This window comes from Pezoporus wallicus, unplaced genomic scaffold (assembly GCF_028554395.1).
Source record: "Pezoporus wallicus isolate ANWC-B61680 ecotype Strahan unplaced genomic scaffold, APGP_CSIRO_Pwel_v1 contig_736, whole genome shotgun sequence".
NCBI lineage: Eukaryota > Metazoa > Chordata > Aves > Psittaciformes > Psittacidae > Pezoporus > Pezoporus wallicus.
In genome coordinates this window covers 2,121,808-2,145,775 of record NW_026639744.1, presented here as the reverse complement: position 1 = coordinate 2,145,775, position 23,968 = coordinate 2,121,808, and the positions used below count along the sequence as shown (strand labels likewise).

General features: G+C 48.2%; 2 protein-coding genes across 3 annotated transcripts in view; one reads left to right on the top strand and one right to left on the bottom strand.

The window, feature by feature from the left end:
• The window catches only part of KCNJ3 (potassium inwardly rectifying channel subfamily J member 3), a 644,250-nt gene that overhangs the window by 208,030 nt on the left and 412,252 nt on the right, over positions 1-23,968 (bottom strand). The gene's annotated exons all lie outside the window — the stretch shown is intronic.
• Positions 14,399-19,471, top strand: NR4A2 (nuclear receptor subfamily 4 group A member 2). Of its 2 annotated transcripts, none has more exons than XM_057415720.1 (7): positions 14,399-14,589; positions 14,761-15,626; positions 16,150-16,279; positions 16,368-16,456; positions 16,880-17,082; positions 17,622-17,800; positions 17,898-19,471. In XM_057415720.1, exons 2-7 carry the CDS (start codon positions 14,763-14,765, stop codon positions 18,152-18,154), a joined length of 1,722 nt encoding a protein of 573 aa, XP_057271703.1. In that variant the 5' UTR covers positions 14,399-14,589; positions 14,761-14,762; the 3' UTR covers positions 18,155-19,471. The 2 variants fall into 2 exon arrangements, with proteins under 2 accessions (XP_057271703.1, XP_057271702.1); XM_057415719.1 differs by having other exon boundaries at positions 16,368-16,531.

Below are 23,968 nucleotides of genomic sequence, written 5' to 3'. Positions count from 1 at the left end.
CACGATCATTTCATCAGTGTGTTTGAAGTATCCAAATGAGTCAGTGCAGAATATTCGCGAATCTCTTACATCATTGCTACTTCATTTAGTGTTCCTATCCTGCACCAAAACCACATTCCTGCTGGAGATTAGGAAAACTGTAAAATGACAAATTTCAAAGATTATGAACAACACACTAGCTACTTATTTATGCCACTTAGCAAACAATTTTAATTAATAAATGTAGTAGAAAACCCAAACAAACAAGGACAGAGTTGTGATTTGCAAAGTTAAACAACTAAAAGAATTGCCAACGTTGCATTTACTGACTAGTTTTTACCTACTGCCACTAATGAGGGAATACAGTGCTCAGAGTCAGCTTTGGCAAGTTCTGCATGTTTGCTACACTGGGCTTGAACAAAGTTACAAGCTTCAGTCCTCCAAGTACAAATTGTTTTTAATTCTGTACTTTTCCATCTTTGATTTTTATCGAATTAACTCCCTTGTTTGCTGTAGTGAAATGGAGGAGTAAGGCGAGGAAGTCTTCCACTAGTTCCAAGTCATCATGGGCTAAGTGTTTAGCTGTTTTTTTGTGGTTCCCAGTGAGAACATCATGAGAACATCCCCAAACTATAGGTTACAAATCAGCCCATATTAAAGAATTACAAAAATTAGAGTTAAAGAAGGAGATAAAAAGGCAGAAAACAGGATTAATGTACTGAAATGGGAGATTCATTAGGGTTGCAGACAGATAAGTAAATTATAGCCCTGAAGAAATTATTTGACTGGCAAATTAATTACGCAATATTACAATGGGTTTCTCAGCCAAATTTAGCCCTCAGGAAGCAGGTAGGAGTCTGCTTGACTTAATAAAAGGAGCCTCAACTGGTCTTCAGATTAATCAGAGATGAAAATTAACATTTCTGGATTTGAGGGAAATAGGAGGTTTTTTTTAAAGCTCTGAAAGATGGAATCTAGCACAATTGTACAAGTTTGTGTAGGCTGTAAGGCTATTGAGACAGCAAAATGCTCCTGCCTTTCTACAGGCCTTTAGTTTACAGACCGACCTGCAAAGCCATGGTAGAGGCTGATCTGGAAATGAATATAGCAGTCTTGTTAGGACAGATCATTCCACAGGACACTTTATATAATTGTTTAAGAAATGCCTGATTAAAATTTTCTGCAAAATATTGTACCCCAACCCTGCAAACATACATTATTGTTACTACTTTTTTTATTGCTACTACTACTATTATTATTTCCTGACTTACTCTCTCAGCCTTTTCCCATGCCTGCAGTTCTCCCTGTCCCTGCATGCAGAAATATAATAGACAAGAATTTTTACTATTATTTTTTCAGTTTTCTTGCTAAGTGTCATACGTCTAAGGAAGAGATATCTTCAGCTCTCTCATGAAACAAATGTTCTTTGTTGTTGCTGGAAAACCTTTGGAAATACATTTGGAAATTGAAACACATCACCTTCTAGTGATAAGTATCATATGACATGCTCATTAACCCAGTCTGACCCATAATGTCATTACAAATATAAAATAAGGTTTTTTTCTGATGGCTTGAAATTGCACAACAAGAAGGTAAGGCTCATACGGATCGTCTTAAACCAAGTGTAATTCTTACTTCAAATCACAACAGAGTGTTTCAGCTTCCAGTGTTCCATTTCCTCCAGGGGAATCTCTTGCTTCTCTGTTCATGTCCTTCAGGTTACTTCTGGAATCCAAAACATAAATGCTCTTTCAGACAAAAGGAAGATGTAAGTCTTTTGGAAATAAATAATTTTGAGATACTGTGGGTCTCTTCATCCCTCCTGCTAGCTAGGGGCAAGCTATCTCTAGCATGGCTGAAGAACCACAGAACTGGCATTTGTCCTTGGCAATTCGGATACCTTCCCGTGCATTGGTCTTAATTTTGTGCCATTAGCAATTACGTGGCCACATTTTGCTTTCCACCCAAACCACATGCCAAGCATCGTGCTAACTGCAAGTAATTCGTTGTGCTAAATGGTGCCAATGAGGGTGGGAAGCAGAAGAGGGGTGGCCCATCGCCCCCTGCTGCTCAGCTCGATATGAAGAGAACCACAGGTTGGGATCAGGTCAGCCCAAACAGGCAGCCCCCCAGTTGTTCTAATATGCTACTACTACTAATAATAATAATGATGAAATGGGAAATACCAAAAAAGAGAGAGAGAGAAAAAACAAAAGAAAGCCGACAGTGATATGCAATGCAATTGCTCATCACCCCCTGACCAATATCCAGCCTATGAACCAGGTAAGCTCTACTGAGCAACAATTAAAACACTGGTGTGTTATCAGCATTATTCTCAGACTAAAGCAAAAACACAGCGCTGCAGCAGCTACTAGGAAGAAAGTTAACTCTATCCCAGCTGAAACCAGGACAACCCCTCTGCAAACCAGGGCCCTGCTATACGCTGCATGCTTTCCCCTCAGAAATCATGAACATTCTTATATAAAACCAAATTTTTCCACTTTTCTGATCTGGGTAGGAAAGTGGACTTCTTTACCAAGGCTTATAGAGAAAGAAAACCAAAATGAAGGCTACTACTAATAGCTCTTGCAAAAAAATTCAGTTGGACTTCATTTTTGTTACTAGGCTATTTTTGAGCTGATAGGAAACTGGAAGCTTTACATTTTATCTCATTTCAGTAATACTATAATTACTGAATAGTAATAATAATAATAGTAATAATTCAGTTAATAAAAATATAATTACTGAATAGTAATAATAATAATAGTAATAATTCAGTAATTATTGTATATACTCACATTTTATAAAAATACTAGAACAACTGCTTTATTCGTGTGCACCATTGCAAGCAGATTAACACAGATACTTTCTTAGAAGAGCATCTAGAACACAACTATCGCATCCTGTCATGGTTCTGCTGCCTGGCAGCCATATTACAGCAAATGACCCTAAAAAAAAATGGGAAAAAGCATCATATGCCAAAGGACAACAAGAGTTTGTTGTTAATTAAAAAACTGAGCAAAGTGAAAGTTTTGCTGGAAATGGACATCAGGAACATGAAAAAAAAACCAAAAAAACAGGACAGGAGTTTATTGCTGTTACTCAAGTGAACATATTCCTGTAAGAGATACACTGCATGGAGTCTCAGGTTCATCTTGTGGAAGAGAAACTAGTACATGTCGTGGCAACCTTTTCAGTGGAACTTGATGTTAAACTTTATGTTCTGTTATGATGCTAAGACTGAGAAGGAAGAGATTACTCAGAACCAGAAAGCAGCAACGGAAAAAAACCCACAGAGAAATAGGGGGAAAAAAAAACATTGAATTCGGTGACTAAAGAGTATTTTTTACTTTAGATTTGACTTAGGTCATGTAGCAACAGTCCATAGTGGTTGAAAAAAAGCAAGATCCTGAACCACAGTATCTCATACTCCACCTCTGAAACTCGGGCACTAGTTAATGAAGGGATTTAGGAAGGATTTAGGCACATAGTATATTTCTGCAAAAAAGGTTTGAGATTTTGCAGTGCCGGGCATTTTAACATCAGGTTTTGGGGCACAGGGATAGCTTCTGGTCAGCCTTTCTGCTGCTTTGGCAGTGCTGCTATTCACAGAGCCCAAGCCACCTCCTCTGCATATGGCACCTTAAGCACCCATGACTTGGGAGACCCAGGTTCCACTTCTGTTCTTCCTCAGAGGGTTGGCAGCATCAGCTTAGCAACTGCAAACACCAGGCACTGAAAGTCCTGGCATGGGTGGGCAATGGGGAGTGAGCACCATGCTTCAGCTCCTCCCCAGCAATGGCACAGTGACATGGGTTACAGCTGTATTTCGGAATGCCGTCAAAACATTGGCAGAAGTGATTAGCCTATTCTTTGAAACTAGTTAATTATATTTTGCTTGTTAATCTTATGGCAGATTTTCACCCTTGTTTTACCTTCCCAGACTTATGTGATTTGGATGTCACTCAGAATTAAACACGTTATTAGTAACAGCATTTAACTGAGGGCTCAAGCTGAAGGTATTTCCCAAGTTTTTCCTCCAATTCCATCATCCCAGTATGGATGGATTTATTGGTAGGGAAAGGGGGTGGACTTGCCCCTTCCACCTTCCTAATATACTGACAAGATTTAACCCCACCACCACCACCCCGTTCTCTCTCACACCCCCATAATTGTTTGTCCTGCCCTTTCCCTGACCGCTGTTCCACCCACCCCTGCCAGCTCTCCTGAGAACTGGCTCTTCTCTGCTGTCTGCATTTTGCTCCATGACATGAACCATGCTAGTAAACATCTTGTAAGACAGGGCCTGGAGTTCTGTTGAGTTCGCATTTTCAATATACCAGCACATCAGGCTAATTGCTGTTCTTTTCCTCACTGAATACGTTTCCCAGACCCAAATCCAGTTGTTAACCTGCACAAGGTGCAGTGTGTTTGACAGTGAAACGAAAGTGTAGCTTTACTGCTTCAGGAGCTACTTTCTTGGTCATATTTGCCAATGATGTTCTCATCAGTTTAGATTTTCCTAAATGCTGGCCTAGTTTCCTGTGAGCTTCTGATGTCAAAGTATCTTTATGTAAGGCTGAATGGTAATTAGACACACAACACACACAGTGTGTGTTGAATAGGATCTTCATACAGCAGAGAGAATAAATTCTGACAAAGCCATTATATGACCATTGTTTTAGGTAAATGAGGAAGGCTAAAATGACATTTATTAAAAAATTAGACTAAACTTTTTATTTCTTTAAAAATCCTCAATAAACTGATGCCAAAGTCCCATGGAACTGGGAATTTGGCCAAACTGGTTCTTGTCCCTTTACATAGAAGTTACCATTGACTCCAAAGAAACACATCCACAATACATCCACATCTCATTATCAGTATCAGTATCAAGTCTGGGCTAATTTGATATGGATTTGTTGATATAAAAATTGACTTAGTTTTCCAATGGTGTCTTGTGCTGGAATGTTGTGAACTGGAAACTCCTATATTTCTTCTTGCTTATCACATCAATATGGACTAATTTTGTTGGCTTTCATATTGAACAATCTGAAGAATATACAATCCAGTTTTGATTTCTCTGATGATATGTCTTATTATTGAAGCTCTCTCATCCAAAAACTAATGTATTTTTATGTACTCATTATTTTTTACTTCAGTTTTAATCTATTTTTTTTTCATGTTGAAGAACCAGATCCCGTTCAGTCAAAACTGGGAAAAAACAGAACAATATTTTTCTCCATTCTCTGTGCAGGCTGGGAGAGGAGGCAGTGAAGCAAGCACAGCATGAGCCTGAGCAGACACACTGGGACCAGGAGACCATGAAGAAAAGCCGCCAACATCAATGCTGCCATGGGTAGGATGACCAAAGCACCCCTGAAAGGCCATAACAGCAAGTCAAAAATGATACCTGGGAGCCCTGGCACGCCACAGACTGCAGCTGTGCTCCCCACTGTAGATGCACCTAGGTTGCAGCTCCAGAGCAAGCCCTGCAGAAGAGCTGGGTCCCCGGAGGAGCAAAGCACACATCTTTGGGAAAGTAAAACTAAGGCTCAGCCGATACTCTACTGCAGTGTTTTAAAAAGGATAATTAAAAAACTGTCTTAATAATTTTGGTAAATCATTTTCAGCTTAGACTTCCCTTTTCAAAGCACTGGAAATAATTAACTTTTAAAAACATAACTCCTTCATACTCTGTATTAAAGTCAGGCATTTTGAAAAGCAAAATGGTATTTTAATAACTATTCTTGTAATTACGAACACCATTCTGTACACAAGTCCTGTTTTCAATTAACATCCTCCATTAATGGGTTTATTCTCCCTCCCATTTACCTCTAATGACAGCAGCCATCACATACATGACGAGTTTTGCAAATTCATAACTATCATGATTGTTTTTCCTTAATTTTACCACTATTTTCAGAAGCCTGCAGTACAGTACGAGCCTCTTACCATGAGATAACTGGAATTCTCATGAGATTTTTTTCTGAACTTGTTTTCTGGCATTCACTAACTGCTCGACACCTGATATGGAACTGGTTATCGAGGAAGGTCATGGTCATCTGCATGACTGGGCAAATGCATGATGCTGGTAAGTCTACTTCTGGTGGTTGTCCCACAGCATGCCCAGGCTCCACCTCAGTGGCTGTCACACGCCCTCTAGTACTGTCAGTACCTTCAGCAGTGAAAAAAAGCTTCAACAGCCCTCTTGCCAAAACGAGGCAGTGTTTTGTAACTCAGACTTAGCTCAGAGCAATGAATGCAAAATACAACTTGGTCACCCCTAGAAACCGAGAGTGAGTTTTGCAAACCATGCCTTCACTGGAGTTGTCTGAGCAAACAGCAAGATGAAAACTGTCCATCCCTGTGGAAAGCATCTTGCCCCAGGCCAGATCCCAGTGGAGGGGGACCCAGCTGCTGACACAGGGTACCCCGGCAGAGCTGCCCACCAGCCCAGAGCCAGCCCTGGACAGCCTGGAGTTGGGGAGTTCTGCTTCTGCCACCATTTCAACCCAGGCTACACTGCCATGGAGGAGGAGTCTGGCACTGCTGGGGCTGGCACACACAGATCTCCTATTCGGCACTTGTGAGCACAATGGTTTTCAAAGATACTGCATAAAATACTCAAAATATCTCTATTTTGGGATGCTTCGAGGCGTATAGCCTCAATGAAAAATTATTTCCTTAAGACTGGAGCAAAGAGGCAGGGTAAAGCCCTGAAACACTGCCCATTAGCCCTTGAGCACTGTGGCTGGAACTGTGTTCAGTGAGGCCATTGGCACTGCTGCCCACCTCCCTTGAAACCACAGGCTGCGCATCCACTGCTTTCGAACCCTGTTGTGTTTGTACACAACTGTTTCATCAAGCAAAGTTGCATAAGCATCATCGGTGGTGGTGAATTCACCAGGCCAAACACTTCCTGCTTCTGGCAGTGACTCCATCTCACAGTAAGTTTTTTGAGAGGTCTTCAATAAACTGCTTCTAGGTGGAGATTACAGAAATAGACTCATGGTAACTTGGTCAGACCAGACATTCCTCCAGCATTATGTTTCATATCTGTGAGGCTTTGTGCAAGCAACCACAACGCAGGATGAATGATAACAATGCTATGATGTCCTGAGAAACACCCTCTCTTGCACAGGCGGTTTTGGCACCTGTGAGACAAAGCTCCTGATACCATGAGCAACCCCCTGCTGTTGTTGTGAGGCTCCACTAATGAAAAACATTTCTGGGAATAATACTTGGTTTGTGTTGAGTGCCTTTCCTGGCTCCAGCTCTGAGCAGCGCTAGCCCGAGACAGATCTGGAGGCACTTCCAGAGCTCCTCATTGCCCCCTTGCACAACGCACTCTGGATGGTGTTCTCCTGAGATGGGGTCAGCAACACTTCCTGGTGCAGCCAGCTGCTGGAGAGGGCCATGCTGGCTGCAAAACAACTGGGAATTTTTGGTTTCCCACAGTCAAATATGGCAGCGTCTTCCTGAGAATGTATTTCTGAGGACTGTATAGGGGGAAGGATCCCAGATGGGTCTAGAAAATCCCTCCCAAAATAAGAATGTATTTCACTTAAAACAACAAAAAGTGTTTCACTTACAGAAAATAGTTAATTAAACCAGATTTCTCTGTGTTCTGTCAGTTAATTACCAAAATGTGGGAAAATAATGTGTATTCATGCTATTTTAGAGTGCTTGTGGCATAAATATATCACTTGAGTGTCATTTTGGGGGTGTTTCCAGAGGTGACAGAACAGCCTGGAGCCAAACCCTGAGACAACTCCCAAAGCAGCGGGGTGACAGCTTGTGCAGACCCCGGCCGCCTCTGCCATCACCACAGACAGCCACCAGTCATCGGGATGCTCTGCATTGCCTTCACCATCCTAGTTACTCATGCATTGCTAACATGGACTGCACTCGGGCAGAGGGGAGGGGTCCTCTTTGGAGGTGTGGGCGGCAAACAGCAAGAGGACTTGGAAATCATGGCTTGGGGTTCTCATGCTTTTAAATAGAGAGATTTCTTTTACTCCAGGCAGTCCTGATGAGTGTCCTGATAGCGTTCCCCACAGAGTCAGCCCTTCCTGCTGCAATGCAGTCCTGATTTATTCACAGTCAGATGCGCCTACCCAGTACCTGTGGCCCCCAGTAAGCTGCTGAATGTGGAGCAGCTCCATGCTTCCATATGTGCATTCTAGGGGAAAAAAACGTATGACTATGTTTAGATATTCTACTGGAAGAACTGGGTTGATGCAGCTCTGCTTGTCCACTGTCCCTTCCCTGGCCTGTTCATCAAGCAACTGCTGCCTTGTCCAAATCACCTTCCTTGTGCCAGCCCAGTGACAGCACAGGGGCCCATGCTGATCATGGGACCATCTTAGGCTTGCTTTGCCATTGTTCCAGCCTGGCTGGCATCTCTGTCCAATAACAGCAATTCAGAAGCCAACAGCAAATAAGAAGCTGTAACAGTCCCTGCAGTGTCATTATTACTTTTGGCATTTCCAAACAATTTAGGAAAACAGTTAAAAATCCTATCTATGTCTGTGTTGTAGTATGAATGTGGAGGTGGTGTGTGTGTTTAAGTAATATTGCTGTGTGGTTTATCGTAGAATCATGGAATAATAGAATGGTTTGGGTTGGAAGGGACCTTAAAAACCTTCTAGTTCCATGCCTCTGCCAAGGCCAGGGACACCTTCCAGTAGACCAGGTTGCTCAAAGCCCCGTCCAACCTGGCCTTAAGCACTGCCAGGGATGGGGCAGCCACAACTTCTCTGGGCAACCTGTGCCAGCGCCTCAGCACCTTCACAGTGCTAAAATCTCCCCTCTGTCAGTTTAAAGCCATTTCCCTTTGTCCTATCCCTACCTGCCCTGGTAAACAGTCCCTCTCCAGCCTTCTTGTTGGCCCCTTTAGGCACTGGAAGCTGCTCTAAGGTCTCCCTGGAGCCTTCTCTTCTCCAGGCTGAACAACCCCAGCTCTCTCTCATGTCTCCGTAGGAGAGGTGCTCCAGCCCTCGAGCAACTCCGTGGCCTCCTCTGTAGAAAAACTTAACAAGGTATTTCAAACAATCCGTTTTCTAGGCTTGGTTTCATCCAGGGGACGCTCAGCTGACACCAAAGCCCGGAGGTGCGCAGCAGCGAGAGGTGCAGAGTCCTCAAGTGGGAGCAAGCTAATTCCACGTTTGCAGCAGCGTCTCCAGCGCCGCACAGTGCCAGCGAGGCCAGCCCGGTGTCGGGGGTGTGTGGAAAAACCCGAAACAAACAAACAAACAAACAAAAAATCCAGATAAAACCCCCCCAGAACTTCCCCTCCTGCCAGCCCGAACCGATCGGGGAGCGCTGACCGCGGCGGGGTAGGCGGGGGGCCTTCGCCGCGCTCCCGGGGCAGGGTCGGGCGGGGGACGCGGGGCAGCTCCAGCGGCGCTGCCGTCACAGGGCCGCCACGGTGACGGGCGCTGACGCGCTTGGCGGCGGCAGGCGAGGGGGACCGGCGGTCCCCGGGGCTGAGGCTCCGGGCTGCGGGCCCCGCTCCGCGGCGGCGGCAGGTAGCGGCGGGCGGCGGGGAGTACCGCGGGACGCGGGGCGGAGGTTCGGAGGCCAGGAACGAGTCGGGGCGGGGCGCGGCTCCGCCGGCGCCTCCCGCGCAGCTGGATTGCGGGGAGGGCAGCTGTTGCTAATGGGAGTTTAGGCACGGATGGGCAGAGACCATATGGGATGCAACACGTGCCATATGGTCCGTTTAGCCTTCCACCCCGACGGATATCAATCAAACGTAACCCAGGAAAAACGTCACAGCTCAGCTCGGAGAGATCAGTGGCTCCGTGCGACCTCGGTTCCTTGACCTAGGTAACGATGAGGTGGTGAATGGATCTTCGTTGGGTGAATGATGTGGCAGAACTGAGCCGGGCTTCAAACACTGGAGCGTGAGTTTGCAGCTGTCAGAGCAGGCAGAGCCTGATGTGTGACTCATCGTGCATGCTGGTAGCGAGAAGAAAGGAGAAATACAGCTTTATAGTCTTCCATAGAATAATCACGTTAATAAGAATATGAGCAGAAATAGACATCATAGTAATAAATACTTTGTATCATCTAATTCTACCATCACCACTAAGCATCAAGAGTCAACCAAGAGCAGCAAAGGAGGGGAAATGAACTTCCTGGGGAAGTTTTAGGAAAATACAAAATAACGGGGTGCTTGTGAGCTGCTCCATTTGCATCCGAGCCTGGTGATGAGCCACTCCTGTGCCCTGACAGTTCTAACTTCAAGTCAGAGATCTAACTTCACATCAGCATGCAACTTCATGGCATATGTTGCTTGCAAGGAAAGCCGGATGGTGCATGTGCTCTCATTCCCTGTTCCAGAGCTGGCGCTGCTGGTATGTCCCGGAGGGGGGGGTCATTGCTGGCACTGCAGCCACCACGAGGACACCGATATTCAGCAGCTGTTTGTGGTGCTGGGCCCAGGTGCTGGTGCAAGTCTGGTGCTGAGCATGCATCCTGCCTCCTTCCCCACTTGAACTTGCATTTGGGGTTTCACACCTCCTGCAAATAAGTGCGGGTTGGACAAAAAGACACGTTAAGTTTTCTTTCCCTCTGGAAGGCACACCCTGAGTGGCACTACTCATTTTTGATGTCTCAGCGATAACACCAGTGGATGTCAGTGTAAACATTCGTCCGTGGCATGTGTGTTCATGGAGCGGGAATACTCAGTCACGAGTGCTCAGGAGACCCAGATCTGTCTCTTAAGCCCCTCATTCTCTGGCAGGGTAACATATTCCTGGCCTGTAGCAGGAACACCTGATAGGAGTCAAATCAGCCACTCGTACATATCATGTCTTCCAATATCCAGTACCTTTTTGTAAGTCTTAAACTTTTTCTTTGTTGAAGAGGAAATAAAGCTTCCTTCTCCCAAAACATCATCCTGCAACACTTGCCTGGGTTGGGTGGGACACCCATGCTTGTCTCAAGTATTCAAAGTGCTTTCACACAGGGAAGGTCCTGGTGCAGAACTTGCATTGCTGGTGCAGCACCCTCTTCACACATACGCACAAGTGAGGCTGCTGTTGTACCGGGCACCAGCCAAGGCTTGCTGGCCTGGCGAAGAGAAGCAGCAAACCCACATGTCTGACCCAGGAGAGAGAGCTGAGGCTGTCTCTGTACAAAACAAAGGATTCCTTTGTGCAGAGTCCCTGCAATACCATTATGCCCAAAGCTGCCCAGCACATAGCATAGTTCAGGCTCTAAGCATTAATAAAACATTGGAGGCTGGGGTTTCATGGAGTTTATGATGCTTGGTTGTTCCCATGGGTGTGAGCTGCAGCACTGACTGTGTCTGGCCATGCTGGCTGCGAAGCTGATGATGAACCCTGCTCACAGCAGCAGTGCTTGGCTGGAATGGTGGCCAGGAACTGAATCGCAATGACTGGGATCCAGTGGTGGTCTTTCTACTACTAGAGGTACTACAGCAACCACAGATCAGTTCCTTAAAAATTCTGTGACTTCTCTTGGGAACGTGCTATGCTCACAGATTGGAGTGACATGAATTTTGGTGCTTTTCTTGCAAACAATTGTGCCTGAAGCAGGCCAACACGTGACTGGATCCCCAAATATGGCCTGTGGGGTCAGTTGCAGTGCATAATCCCATGGAAGCTGTTCTAATGAGCTGCGAGCTGGAAAACCTCATTAGCAGTGGGTGGAGCTTTTCAGGAAGATGTGTTTTACTTTTTGGAGTATGCTTGGTGACAGGTCAAAAATGCCAGTTATCCACCTTTTTCTAGCCAGCGATGGGAGTGGAGCAGTGATGACACAGCGATGTGTGCACACAGGTGTGATGTGCATGTGTGTGCCTGTTGCTTTTCCTTTGGGGAAAGAGACACAATGGGCCCCAGGAATGGGAAAGGAAGGCGCTCCCTCTCCCTGTGGTGGCCGGGCTCAGTGTTTCTCCATCACCCTGGGCTGTGGGAGTTGAGGGCATCTCATGTGTTCACAGGGGCTCCTGCCGTGACCACCACAACACTTTCTAAGGGCCTTGCTGTGTGTGGGGGGACCATATATGCCATCCTGTTTCCACCAGCACCTGGGGGAGAGTGGCAGTTCTTTTTAATTAAATGTGTTCTTTGTGCTCCTGCATTTAGACACCAAAATACAGCATTTCACCACATGTGTAAAATTGTGTTTGCATTTATTTAATTTAGAGTTCTTTTTTAAAAGCATGTAGTCTCGAATGTTTGTTCTCCTTTTTTTTTCACATCATTACTCTGATACTGCTTGATTAGCTCCCTCCCCAGTCATGATTGGTAATTAAAATAGGCATTAAAATTAGTCACTTAGCAATTTTGCTGTTCAATTGGCAATTAAATTACTTAATTGCAATTAAAGTCCTAATTTTAATTGGCAAAATGATAGATGTAGATTTAAGATAATATGTATAAATACTTTAATAAGTGTCTATATAAGGATTACTTAATTACTCAACTTCAAGTTTATGCTGTTAACTTTAGAACTTTTAAGTGAGTAATGAAATTTATATTACATCTATTCTAAGGATATGGTAATTAGGTGTGTTACTTATCCCTAAAAGGGCCTTTGCAGTAAGTTTCTTATGTGATATTCAAACTGTATGGACTGCTGTGATTTGGCTGGTGCTGATCGTGATGTGACAGCTCTGTGGCAGGGTCCTGGTGGCCCAGGGCACACATGGGTGCAGGGTAACTGCCTGAGCTCCTCCAGCGTCCGTTGGGCAAGCACTGTCGGGTGAAGCCAAAGCAGCATGTCAAACCACCAATGCGTCGGTTAAACAGCCCTTGAGATCAGAGGAGTCTTACAGCGTTACATGATCTCTTTACTCAGCTTTACCATCTTGCCTCCTCTTGGATAGATCTCGATAGTAATTCCGTAGGAGCAACAGAGCACAACTGCAGAGTGGAGATTGTCTTTCTGGATGCGAGTGAACCAGGAGGTAGAAGCAGTTTGTTTTGTTGGGTGTTGCAGTTTTTACATTGGGAGCTGAAAGGGAAAAGCCTGTGTGAAGGGTGAGGACTCACAGCGAGAGGAACGTATTAAGGAGGAACGATCACAGTTTCACATAAACTGTTCATAGTGAAGTGCTCTGTAGGGTTTTTGTTGAAATGTTGACTTTCTGGGTTAAGGCTGTGCCATGTTGGGAGCGCTGCCTTTTATTGTCATCCTGCGCAGACTGGTGCTTATGGAGTTTGACTGGAAGCATCTTCTCCCAGCCTTGAACACATATTGCATGCACGCATCTACTGAACATCTCGGAGAAGGTACCTGCGAGCAGCCAGGCCTCACCGTGCATGTGACTGACTCAGTTTCCTGTGGGAAAGGAAGCAGCATTACCTGACTTCTGCCTTTTTCTTTTGCAGGCTGGATGCAATGGAGAGTCTTGCAGGACAGTACAGAGCTGGTGTTTGAGCTGCATTCCGCAGCCTACTACGCCTTCCCATCCCTCCGCATCCCCTTTGGACAAGCAACCCCGCCAACACCCCTTGCGGCTGCTGCCCGACACCCCTGCGGAGCAAAGATGACTGATGGGCTTTTAATGAGCACGCTGCCGTCCAGGACACAAATACGGTTCTGCTCTGAGTCCTGATGCTGCTGTGGCCCGTGCTGCCTGGGACTCGCGCTATTAATGGGGAATGCGCGGGTGGCGTGTCGGCATTGCGCAGGGGGCGAATAAAATAAAACCCGCTTCAGTTTTGCGTGGGAAGTGGAACAAGGACCACTGCGTGCGTCTGCAGGGAGCAGAGATGAAAGGCGGCGTGGGGCGGCTCCCGGCTCCTCGCTTTCACAGAGAGGGGTTTTCCCCCTAACAAGCCGGGTGTGGGGAGAGTGGGGAGGCCCCGAGGACCCGCGCCAGCGGGTGCCCGGGAGCTGCTGCCGCCCCGGGGAGCTCCCGTCGGGTCGCGCGCTATTTTTGGCGCGTCGGGCGGTGCCGCCGCCGCCCGGCACTTGGATGCGCGCACGGGCCGCCGCTCTACGGTGAGTGCCCGCGCGCGCAACCGGTCCGTCCGCCCCCGTTCCCACGCTCACACCGGGTTTCCACGCGCGAGGCGCTGGAGGGGGGCGTGGGGTAGCGGCGGCGCCTTCGCTCTCCCGTTCCTCCGATCGCCCGTGGGAGCAGGGTGCCGCGGCGCGCCCGGCGTTTCTCCAGCCCGGGACTGACCGCCCGTGGCCGCGTGTCACCCGTGGGCTGCCCGGTGCGGGCTGTCAACTCTCCCAGCACCGGCGGCGGCTCGCGGTCCCCGAGAGCCTCGGCTGTTCGCCCGGCTTCTCCCCGGGGGACGCGCCTCTCGCATTGCCGGTAGAGGCGGAAAACCGGACCGGCTTGTCTCCACCTGACACCGCGGGGCAACCCCGGCGGTGGAAAGTTTCCTCCCAATTTATAAAGCCCCCCCCCCCGAGCCGAGCCCAACCCAGGGACTCTACGCGCTCCGCCGCCGCCCCGTAACGCCTGAAGAGCCGGTCGGTGTGTCTGTGTTTCAGCCAGCGCGCCGGGCAGGCTGGAGCCCTCCTTCGTGCTCTGAAGCCGCGGAAACTCCGCTCCCCGCTGAGCTCCGACGCTGTCCGCCTTCGGCTCTCCCGAAAACGCCTCTCACCCGGCTGAAGGTTTGTGCGGTTCTTTCCCGCGGTGAGGAAGGGGGGTTCTCGCCGCCGACCCCGTTCCTCCCCGGCGGCCGTGGATCGCGGTGCCCGGCGCGGAGCAGGGCGGGACGAGACGGGGCGGGCGGAGGGAGCGCGTTGTGCGGCCGAGTGTACATGACCATGTTTCGTTTCCAGCCATGCCCTGTGTTCAGGCTCAGTATGGGTCCTCGCCTCAAGGAGCCAGCCCGGCCTCCCAGAGCTACAATTACCACTCTTCGGGAGAATACAGCTCCGATTTCTTAACTCCGGAGTTTGTCAAGTTTAGCATGGACCTCACCAACACTGAAATCACTGCCACCACTTCTCTCCCCAGCTTCAGTACCTTTATGGACAACTACAACACAAGCTACGACGTGAAGCCACCTTGCTTGTACCAAATGCCCCTCTCCGGACAGCAGTCCTCCATTAAGGTGGAAGACATTCAGATGCATGGCTACCAGCAGCACGGCCACCTCCCCTCTCAGTCCGAGGAGATGATGTCCCACTCAGGCTCCGTGTACTACAAGCCCTCGTCGCCCCCGACCCCCTCTACGCCCGGCTTCCAGGTGCAGCACGGCCCCGTGTGGGACGACCCTGGCTCCCTGCACAACTTCCACCCCAACTATGTGGCCACCACGCACATGCTCGAGCAACGCAAAACGCCTGTCTCCCGCCTCTCCCTCTTCTCCTTCAAGCAGTCGCCCCCCGGCACCCCTGTCTCCAGCTGCCAGATGCGCTTTGACGGGCCACTCCATGTCCCCATGAACCCCGAGCCAGCCGGGGCCCACCACACTGTGGACGGACAGGCCTTTGCAGTCCCCAACCCCATTCGCAAGCAGCCCTCCATGGCCTTCCCGGGGCTGCAGCTGGGCCATGCTCCGCAGCTGCTGGAGAGCCAGGTGCCCTCGCCACCCTCACGGGGGTCCCCCTCCAACGAGGGGCTCTGTGCCGTCTGTGGGGACAACGCTGCCTGCCAGCACTATGGTGTTCGCACCTGCGAGGGCTGCAAGGGCTTCTTCAAGGTGAGCTGTGGGTGATCGGCAATGGGCAGCGGGTGACAGGCAGGGCAGCGGGGGGGCACTGGGGCCAGCAGCCGCTTTCCCCTTCAGACGGAAATCGGTTAGGACAGAGAGCTGCGTCTGAGCTAACCATGTGGAACAGAATTCCCTGTGGTAACATTAAGTGATCTCTTTATTTCACCATCCTGATTGAATAATCTTATCATTTTAAATAGAGGAGGTCTCCAAGGAATGTAAATAATATGAATGCCCACGGATTTGTATTTACCGAGCGTCTCCTTTCCTCCTCTTGGCATATAAAACACAGCTAGGAGCTGCAAGGTTAGCTCAAATGTTAACGCTATCAATTTTCTCCTGTTAAATGCCCTGGGAAAGGGGGGAAAAAAAAAAAAAAGAAAGGAGGAAAAAAAAGAGGGGGGGGGGGAATAAGAAGTAAAGACAGAGGTTGGGGAGATCGAGGTGGCCCAGGAGTGGACCTCTGGACCTGACCACTGATGCTGCTTGCCTGGTCCCGTCCCCCCCACAGCGCACAGTGCAGAAGAATGCCAAGTACGTCTGCCTGGCCAACAAGAATTGCCCGGTGGACAAGCGCCGCCGCAACCGCTGCCAGTACTGCCGCTTCCAGAAGTGCCTGGCCGTCGGCATGGTGAAGGAGGGTGAGTGTGAGTCTGTGGGAGCCGTGCTTCCCAAGCCATGCTGGGCTGTACCGCGCCGGGCCCTGGCTGAGCCCTGTCTCTCTTGCAGTGGTGCGCACAGACAGCCTCAAAGGCCGGAGGGGTCGCCTGCCATCCAAACCGAAGAGCCCCCAGGAGCCCTCTCCCCCCTCTCCCCCGGTGAGTCTGATCAGTGCGCTGGTGAGAGCCCATGTCGACTCCAACCCGGCTATGACCAGCCTGGACTATTCCAGGGTAAGCTGGACCGAGCTCGCGTAGGGACTTACCTGCGCCCCGTGGCCCGGGAGAGGTGACCCGGCTGCCCCCCCCTGCCCTGGGCCAGCTCTGGGGCAAATGGCAGGGGCTCTGCCTGTGGCTGCACACGGGCCATGCACACACTGGTCTCTGTGTGCAGACAGCGGCCGCCTTGGAGTGCTGCTCCTAACCGGATTAATTGCCCCAGAACGTCTAATTTTCTCCCTGGTCAGAGTGAGGTTTAATTGTTGTAAAAACCCAGCTCCCCGACTAGAAACGGGGCTAGCAATTTCACGGGTTATATACTTTAGAGAACCTCATTAAGCGCTTTTCAAAATGGATTTCCAGTTCCAGGCTAACCCCGACTACCAGATAAGTGGAGATGACACTCAGCACATCCAGCAGTTCTACGATCTCCTGACTGGCTCTATGGAGATCATCCGAGGATGGGCAGAAAAAATCCCTGGCTTCACTGACCTCCCAAAGACAGACCAGGACCTACTCTTCGAATCTGCCTTCCTGGAGCTGTTTGTGCTGCGGCTGGCATACAGGTGAGTGCCTGGACCCGAGGGGGGCTTCTGGGCCGTTATGGAATCAGATCCTTTCAGGGTCCACTGATCTGCATTTTATTAACTCCTCAGTAATTAGGTGCCTCTTAAATCCTTCATTTATTGCTCTTCAAGTAATTAGCTGTTTAGCTTTTCTCACCCCATCTTCTCTTTTCCTTTTGTTTTTAAATCTTTCTTCTCTGTTCTTTTATTCTCTTTTACTCTTCTCTATTTTTCCATCTCTATTTCTATATCTCTATCTCTATATCTCTGTGCCTCCACCTATCTCTAGCTCTAACACTTCCATGCCTTGCCTCTTTCTTTCTTTCCCCCTTGTCTATTTCTTTCTCCCCTTGCCTGTTTCTCTCTTTCCCCCCTTTTCTCCTTTCTCTCTCCCACTGTTCCCTCTTTCTCACCTTCCCTCTTTATCTTTTGTCCTTCTCTCTTTTTCTCCTACTCTTTCTTTTCTTCCTCTATTTGATTTTTTTCCTTTTTACTCATTCATTCATCTGCTCATGTTGGGGATGTCACATTCCTTCCAGGTCAAACCCAGTGGAGGGCAAGCTTATCTTCTGCAACGGGGTAGTCCTGCACCGGTTGCAGTGCGTCCGCGGCTTTGGGGAGTGGATTGATTCCATTGTTGAATTTTCCTCCAACTTGCAAAACATGAACATCGATATCTCTGCCTTCTCTTGCATCGCTGCCCTGGCCATGGTCACAGGTCAGTGCCCCTCAGCCCCCTGGCAACTCCCATTCCCCTCCTGCCACCTTCCTCTCCCTCTCCCACCCATAACCTCCCACATCCTTCTGTTTTACAGAGCGGCATGGGCTTAAAGAACCCAAGAGGGTGGAAGAGCTTCAAAACAAGATTGTGAATTGTCTGAAAGACCATGTGACTTTTAATAACGGGGGGCTGAATCGCCCCAACTACTTGTCCAAACTCTTGGGGAAGCTCCCCGAACTCCGCACGCTTTGCACGCAGGGGCTGCAGCGCATTTTCTACCTGAAACTGGAAGATTTGGTGCCACCGCCAGCAATAATCGACAAACTTTTTCTGGACACTTTACCTTTTTAAGACTCTTCCTGTGCACTTGCACTGAACAGAAATGTCACCTGGCTGAAGGGGACTTGGCCTGGGCCCCTAGTGGCACCCCTGGGTGCTCACCTCCCCCCCCCCCCCCCCCCCCAAAACCAGTGTTGCTAACTCCTGCAGGCAGAACCTGAGCGGGCATTTTGGCTCTGGGCCATCATGGATGCAGATCATGGACTACACAACACCATGGTATAAACTTTTTATTATCAGCTTATAAATGAATTTATTATTAAGGACTTCTGATTAAAAAGATGAACATATCTGGCAACGCAGCTAAGACTCACACAGTGACAGTGTTAAGGTGACCCACAAGTCTCACCCTCCTAAAGACTAAAGTTTTCTGCTGTAAAAGAAAGCTGTAATATATACACAACCTAAATGTTACGTGGGTGGCATGTCATTAAAGAAGGCGAAGGCTTGTAAATTTATCAGATGCAGTTTGGCTTTTTAAAAATTATTCTGTGCCTATTTACAAAGAAATATGGAAAACAATTCTAAAAAAATAATTAAAAATAAAAGCTAAACGTGTTTGCAAAAAAAAAAAATAAAAAGAAAAAAGAGAAAGACTAAAGAGAAAGAAAACTAAATCTCTCTGTACCAGGAAAGCATGATGATGACTCTAGGGTGACAATGTTATAGGCACTTGCTATTTCAGTAATGTCTATATTCTATAAATAGTATTTCAGACACTATGTAGTCTGTTAGCTTTTATAAAGACTGGTAGTTATCTAAGCTTCAAACATTTTCTCAATTGTAAAATAGGTGGGCACAAGTATTACAAACCCTGAACTCCTCCCCAATGGGACACATCGTGTTTGTAAACACCGTCCGACACCCCTTGTTTGTAAGTGTTGTATGTACTGTTGATGTTGATTAAAAAAAGAAGTTTATATCTTGATTATTTTGTTGTCTAAAGCTAAACAAATCTTGCATGCAGCAGCTTTTGACTGTTTCCAGAGTGCTTATAATATACATAACTCCCTGGAAATTACTGAGCACTTTGAATTTTTGGTTTGTTTTGTTCCGGTTTTTTATGTCTAAAATTGTCGGTTAATATATTATTTTACTTTCGAGTAATATTTTTAATATTGCCATATTCTGTGGTGGTTTTCTTTGTACGTTTCCGGTGTGGCACACGGTACGAGTCACTGCCTTCCCCCCCCCCCCCCCCCCCCCCCCCGTGGTGTACGACCGTTTGAAACGCTGATTTATTTGTTTTATTTCATTATTTCCCTCTCGATAACTCTTTCTTTGAGAAAGACGATTTTAATGTTTACAACAATAAAACATGTAAACGAATGGAATTTCGCCTTCTTTCCGCCGAAGTGGGGAGCGGAGCCTCCCGCCTCCCCCACGCGGGACGGTGCCGGTGCCGAAGCCGGAGCGAGCCGCCCCGAGGACGAACGGACAGACGGACGGACAGACGGGCGAGCTGGCGGTTCCCCTCCAGCCGCGGGGCCGCCGGCGCTCTGCTTCGCGGGAGGAAGAGGAAGATGAGAAGCCGCCGCGCGGAGGTGGGTTCTTCCCCCCCGCGTCGCTCCCTCCGGCGCCCCGACATCCCCAGACCGCCCATTGAGGCGAGCGCCTTCACCGCGGACCCCGAGCTCGGCTCCCCGGGAGCTCGGGGATAGCGTAGCAAAGGGGGGGCTCGGCCAGGGGGTGCCTGCGCCCGGGCTGCTCGTTCGTTGCCTCCCAAATAGTCCCGGTTCCCAGGAATCTTCCCGGAGCGGGCGGCTCCACTGAGCGCTGAGGAGCTTCCCGGGGGGCACGGGGAGAAAGGGGGCTTGGCGTGAGACGGGGATACTCAACACTGCACGGGTGTCCCGGGAAAGAGGACAGAACGGGAGGAGGGAACTCCATTCCGTCGGCACGGCTGGGGATTTAGGAAACTTCAGCCTCTTGCGCCACGAAAAAAAAAAAAAAATCAAATCAAATGCCCGGGGGGATAAAGTACAAACCCCGAAATCATTTTGCCATGGAGAGACCCACGGGAGACAAATGCGGGTTGTGAGAGATGCGGGGAAGCGAGGGACCGCGCACCTCCCGCGCCCACCGCTCACCCGCGGAAGCAAGGGAATCGTTGCCGTAGTTGGTGTGTGTGTGACCCCCGGGGTGCTGGCCCGTCGGCGGGCTGCGGTCGGCGGCCGGTCGGTACCCCGGTTCGCTGCGGGAGGCGCGGGCGAGCTGCGAGCCCTGGAGCTGTTCGGTGGGCGGGTGGGTTAGTGGAAGGGACTCCCTGGGTTTGTCGGATAGGGACTTGGTGGCTGTTGGTTAGGCGAGGGATTCGTAAGAAGAACCGTGAGACGGGGCCATCAGCCAGAGCCGCCGGTGAGCGGTGCGGCGCGGGACAAGGTCGGGCGCTGTCTCCCGGAGCTCAGTGCTGCCGCCGGCGCGGGGCTGAGCTTGCCGGGACTTCAGCTCTCACCGCAGCCTCTGCCGCTCCCGTTTCCCCTCTAACACCAGCTGCTTTCCCTGAACGAATGCTCCCCGAGGCGGCTTCGGCGAGAACTTTTCCAGCGCCGTTAATGACCCGCAGCTGGGGGAGAGTAGGAGCCCTCCCACCGGAGTAGCCGCCTCGCACCCGGCGGTCCTTTCCTTTCGCTGTCGGGGTTTATCCTCTTCCGGCGGTTCCCAACTGGTGGGCCCGGCGCGGTACCGGGGTGACCAGGGGCGGGCTGGGCACTAATCTCTAGGCACTAAGCACTGGGCACCGCACGGATGGCGCGGGAGGCCACGTCGCGGTGCCCGGCGTGCCGCGGCAGGGGGTCTCCTGCGGCAGGCTAGGCAGGGCCGAGAGAAAAGGGCTACCAGAGTCTCGGGGCTCCCTGAGAGGAGTCTGTGTTATTCCTGGCTCTGCAGACCCCCGGAAAGGAGAAAGAGAAGGAAAGAAGGAAGGAAAGAAGCAAGCACTGTGTGGAGACACTTAAAAAAATGTTTGTAATGGAAGCTCAACACAGAATATGGAACTGAAGGAGTAGTTTTTAAGTGGTAGTATCACTAGGAGGATTTATGAAAGGGTTTTATTTCTGCAAGCTTACAATGTTTTCGATTAGTGATTGTCTTAATTATTTTAGTTCTGTGCTGGTTATAAAACCTGTTACTGCTTTTTCTGTTTGTCTAGTGTGAGAAAGCAGACAAAACCCATTCCATTCTGTTCCCTCAGGATTTCCTTTTTGTAGTTTGTTATCAGGCCGCTGGGTTGATTTGAACCTCACTTTTTTCCCTCTCTCATACAATTGCACTGTCCGCAGGAGAGTTAATCCTTCAATACACTGTTGCATGCTTTTTCTATCCAAAAGTCACATTTCTATCTCCAGCAAAGCCCATGCGGGTCTGTGGTGGATGGTCCTGTTGTTTCTCTCCACACTGGGCACTTTTCTCCTCCTGCTGTGGAAGGATGAGAAGATTACACAAAGGTGGCATTTCCCCCCACGCACACCAGGTTTTACACACTTGACAAACAAACTGGGGATGAGCTCAGGGCAGGTGTTTGCTTATACAGTACATCGTATTCAACTTGAGATATTTAATTTAAGCTCCATTTATCTGGGGGCCTGGGTAATGCTGTGTATGCCTTGCATGTGTTACGCTTCAAGTTCCATAAAACTGTGCTCATCTGAGGTAATTCTGATATAATTCACCATCAGTGACTTAGGGACAAGAAAGTGTCGCGACGTATTCTGAAACCACCTTTCCTGAGCGTAGCACCAGGAAGATGAATTACTGCAGGCACGAGACCCGTGTAGGAGCTTTATTAGTTTTGGAATGCAATCAGCAACATTTGCTTTCTTAGTCTTTTACCTAATTATCCTCATTGTATATGTCACATACATAGCGAGCAGCCAAGAGGAATTTGTGTCAAAGCTGGAAAATTCATGTTTTGTGTGATTTTACCCTTCTGACTTCTGTGATGGTAGAAATCTCTGTGCCGGCTGCATACGTGAAAACACTTTGGATGCACCTGTAGCTGATTTTTTTTATGTATAAGTAAACCCACTGCTGCATAATCTGCACTTGCTGAAACGTTAGCCCTACGTAACCTTTACAGCTGGTTGTGGTGCAGAGGGAGATGTTGGTGTTCATGAATGTTTTGACATATTTGACATTTTCTATATGGTGTGCTCTCTCTCTCTGTTTTTCTTATTTCCCCCTGTCTTTCCTCCCCTATTTTAGTAGTAAGTAGTAGCCTTTGCCAGACTGTTGTGGTCTGGGCTGGTTTGGAGACAAACGATCTGCAAAGAAACATCAGCTTTGTGGGTCTGGGGTTGTTTTGGTTGTTTGATTTTATTTTTTTTTAAATTTATTTTATTTTAAAGTGCATTTCTAGGTAAATTATGGAATTGTTACGTTTTAATGTGGTGTAAGTAGGATTGGAAGAGCTGGTTTTGACAAAACAGGTGATTTGTGTTCTCCTGCAAAAATACCCATGTCAGGCATACAGATTTGTGAAAATCTGGAGGCAAGGGGTTTCTGCACAACTAGAACTTAATGCAGATGCAATATAAATGTATTTGGTTTATTACAGTACTAGCACGGCTGCCCTGCTTAATTCAGCAAGATGATTTGCGATTGCTCGAGTTGCCAGTGCAGTGTTTTCTGTAAGATGGAGAACGTGCCAGGCTACCAAGTGAGTGATGATAGAACTAGTTTTGGATAAATGCAAACAATATGTTTAGCTGAATAGGCCTCATGTCTATTCAGATAATTTCTAATTTTTATTCCACACCTGTATACGATATTTTTTGTATGACACCGAATCTCGGTGGTAAATTTGGGACCCTCACTAAGATGAGAGAACTTCTATAACGTTATTGGGTGGTTTGGTCAATTAACGCTCTTATCCTCAGCTCCCTCTTTCATGATGGAGTGGCTTTGAGGATGCAGAAAGAGTTTCCTGTTTCTGTTTAGGGGAAATGATACTTGAACAACTTTCTTATGTAGCCACACAGCTTATTTGTGTAACCTCTCTTGGCAGGGCTGGGGCCTCAGTCCCTCCGGTTCACTGCGGTGGTGGCTGTTACAGTCAGTTTTCGGCAGCAGTGGTGATTGCTGCGTGTGCTGAGTTAATGTTCTAAATCGCAGCACTTCAGGTTTGGTGATTGAAGTAATGGCTTTAATAGGACAAATCTGCTCTACAGCACCGGCAAAAATAGCTTTTAATGCTCGTTGCAGATCTTATTAAAGGCAGAGGGGCATGCACATGTTAATAAATACTAAATAATGTTACTTAGCTAATTTTTTCTTGACTAACTTGGTTTTCTACAAAGAGACAGCAAGACAAAGTTTTAATTATTCTATTATTTTAATGTTCCATGCAAATTACACTGTATACTATGACAACCCAGAATTGTAGACAATAAAATGTATCTGTAATCCGGTTGTAAAATAAATGGCAAAAAGTGTTTTCCATGTGTTCCCATTCTCCAAAAAAACATGCAAAAATGGTTTGGATCTGGAATCAAATGTAGAGAAATGCCTGTATTTTTTTACTGAAACAGCTGCTCAACTGGTGATACGGCAGTTGCATGGATGGATTCCAGGATTAGGTGTTGGTGGTGCTCACCATGGCATGCAGACAGGAAGAGGTGAGGCCGGTGTTGATTGTGACACATCTTGCTTAAAGAGTTAAGGTATGTACCTGACACCAAGGGACACTCCAGCGTCTTCATAAAGAAATAAAGTGAAGCGACAAGCTCTGGAGTAAAACGTAAAAGGCCAGCGAGGGCTTCTGCTGCGGGAGGAGTGAGTGGATACCAACAGCCCCTCAGGGAATGTTCTGGCTCTGGGGAGGGGACC

Coding starts and splice junctions, on each gene's coding strand:
- NR4A2 (XM_057415719.1), top strand. CDS start 14,763: ATGCCCTGTGTTCAGGCTCAGTATGGGTCCTCGCCTCAAGGAGCCAGC. Junction 16,280..16,367: donor CGTCGGCATGGTGAAGGAGG/GTGAGTGTGAGT, acceptor TCTCTCTTGCAG/TGGTGCGCACAGACAGCCTC. Junction 17,801..17,897: donor TGCCCTGGCCATGGTCACAG/GTCAGTGCCCCT, acceptor TCTGTTTTACAG/AGCGGCATGGGCTTAAAGAA.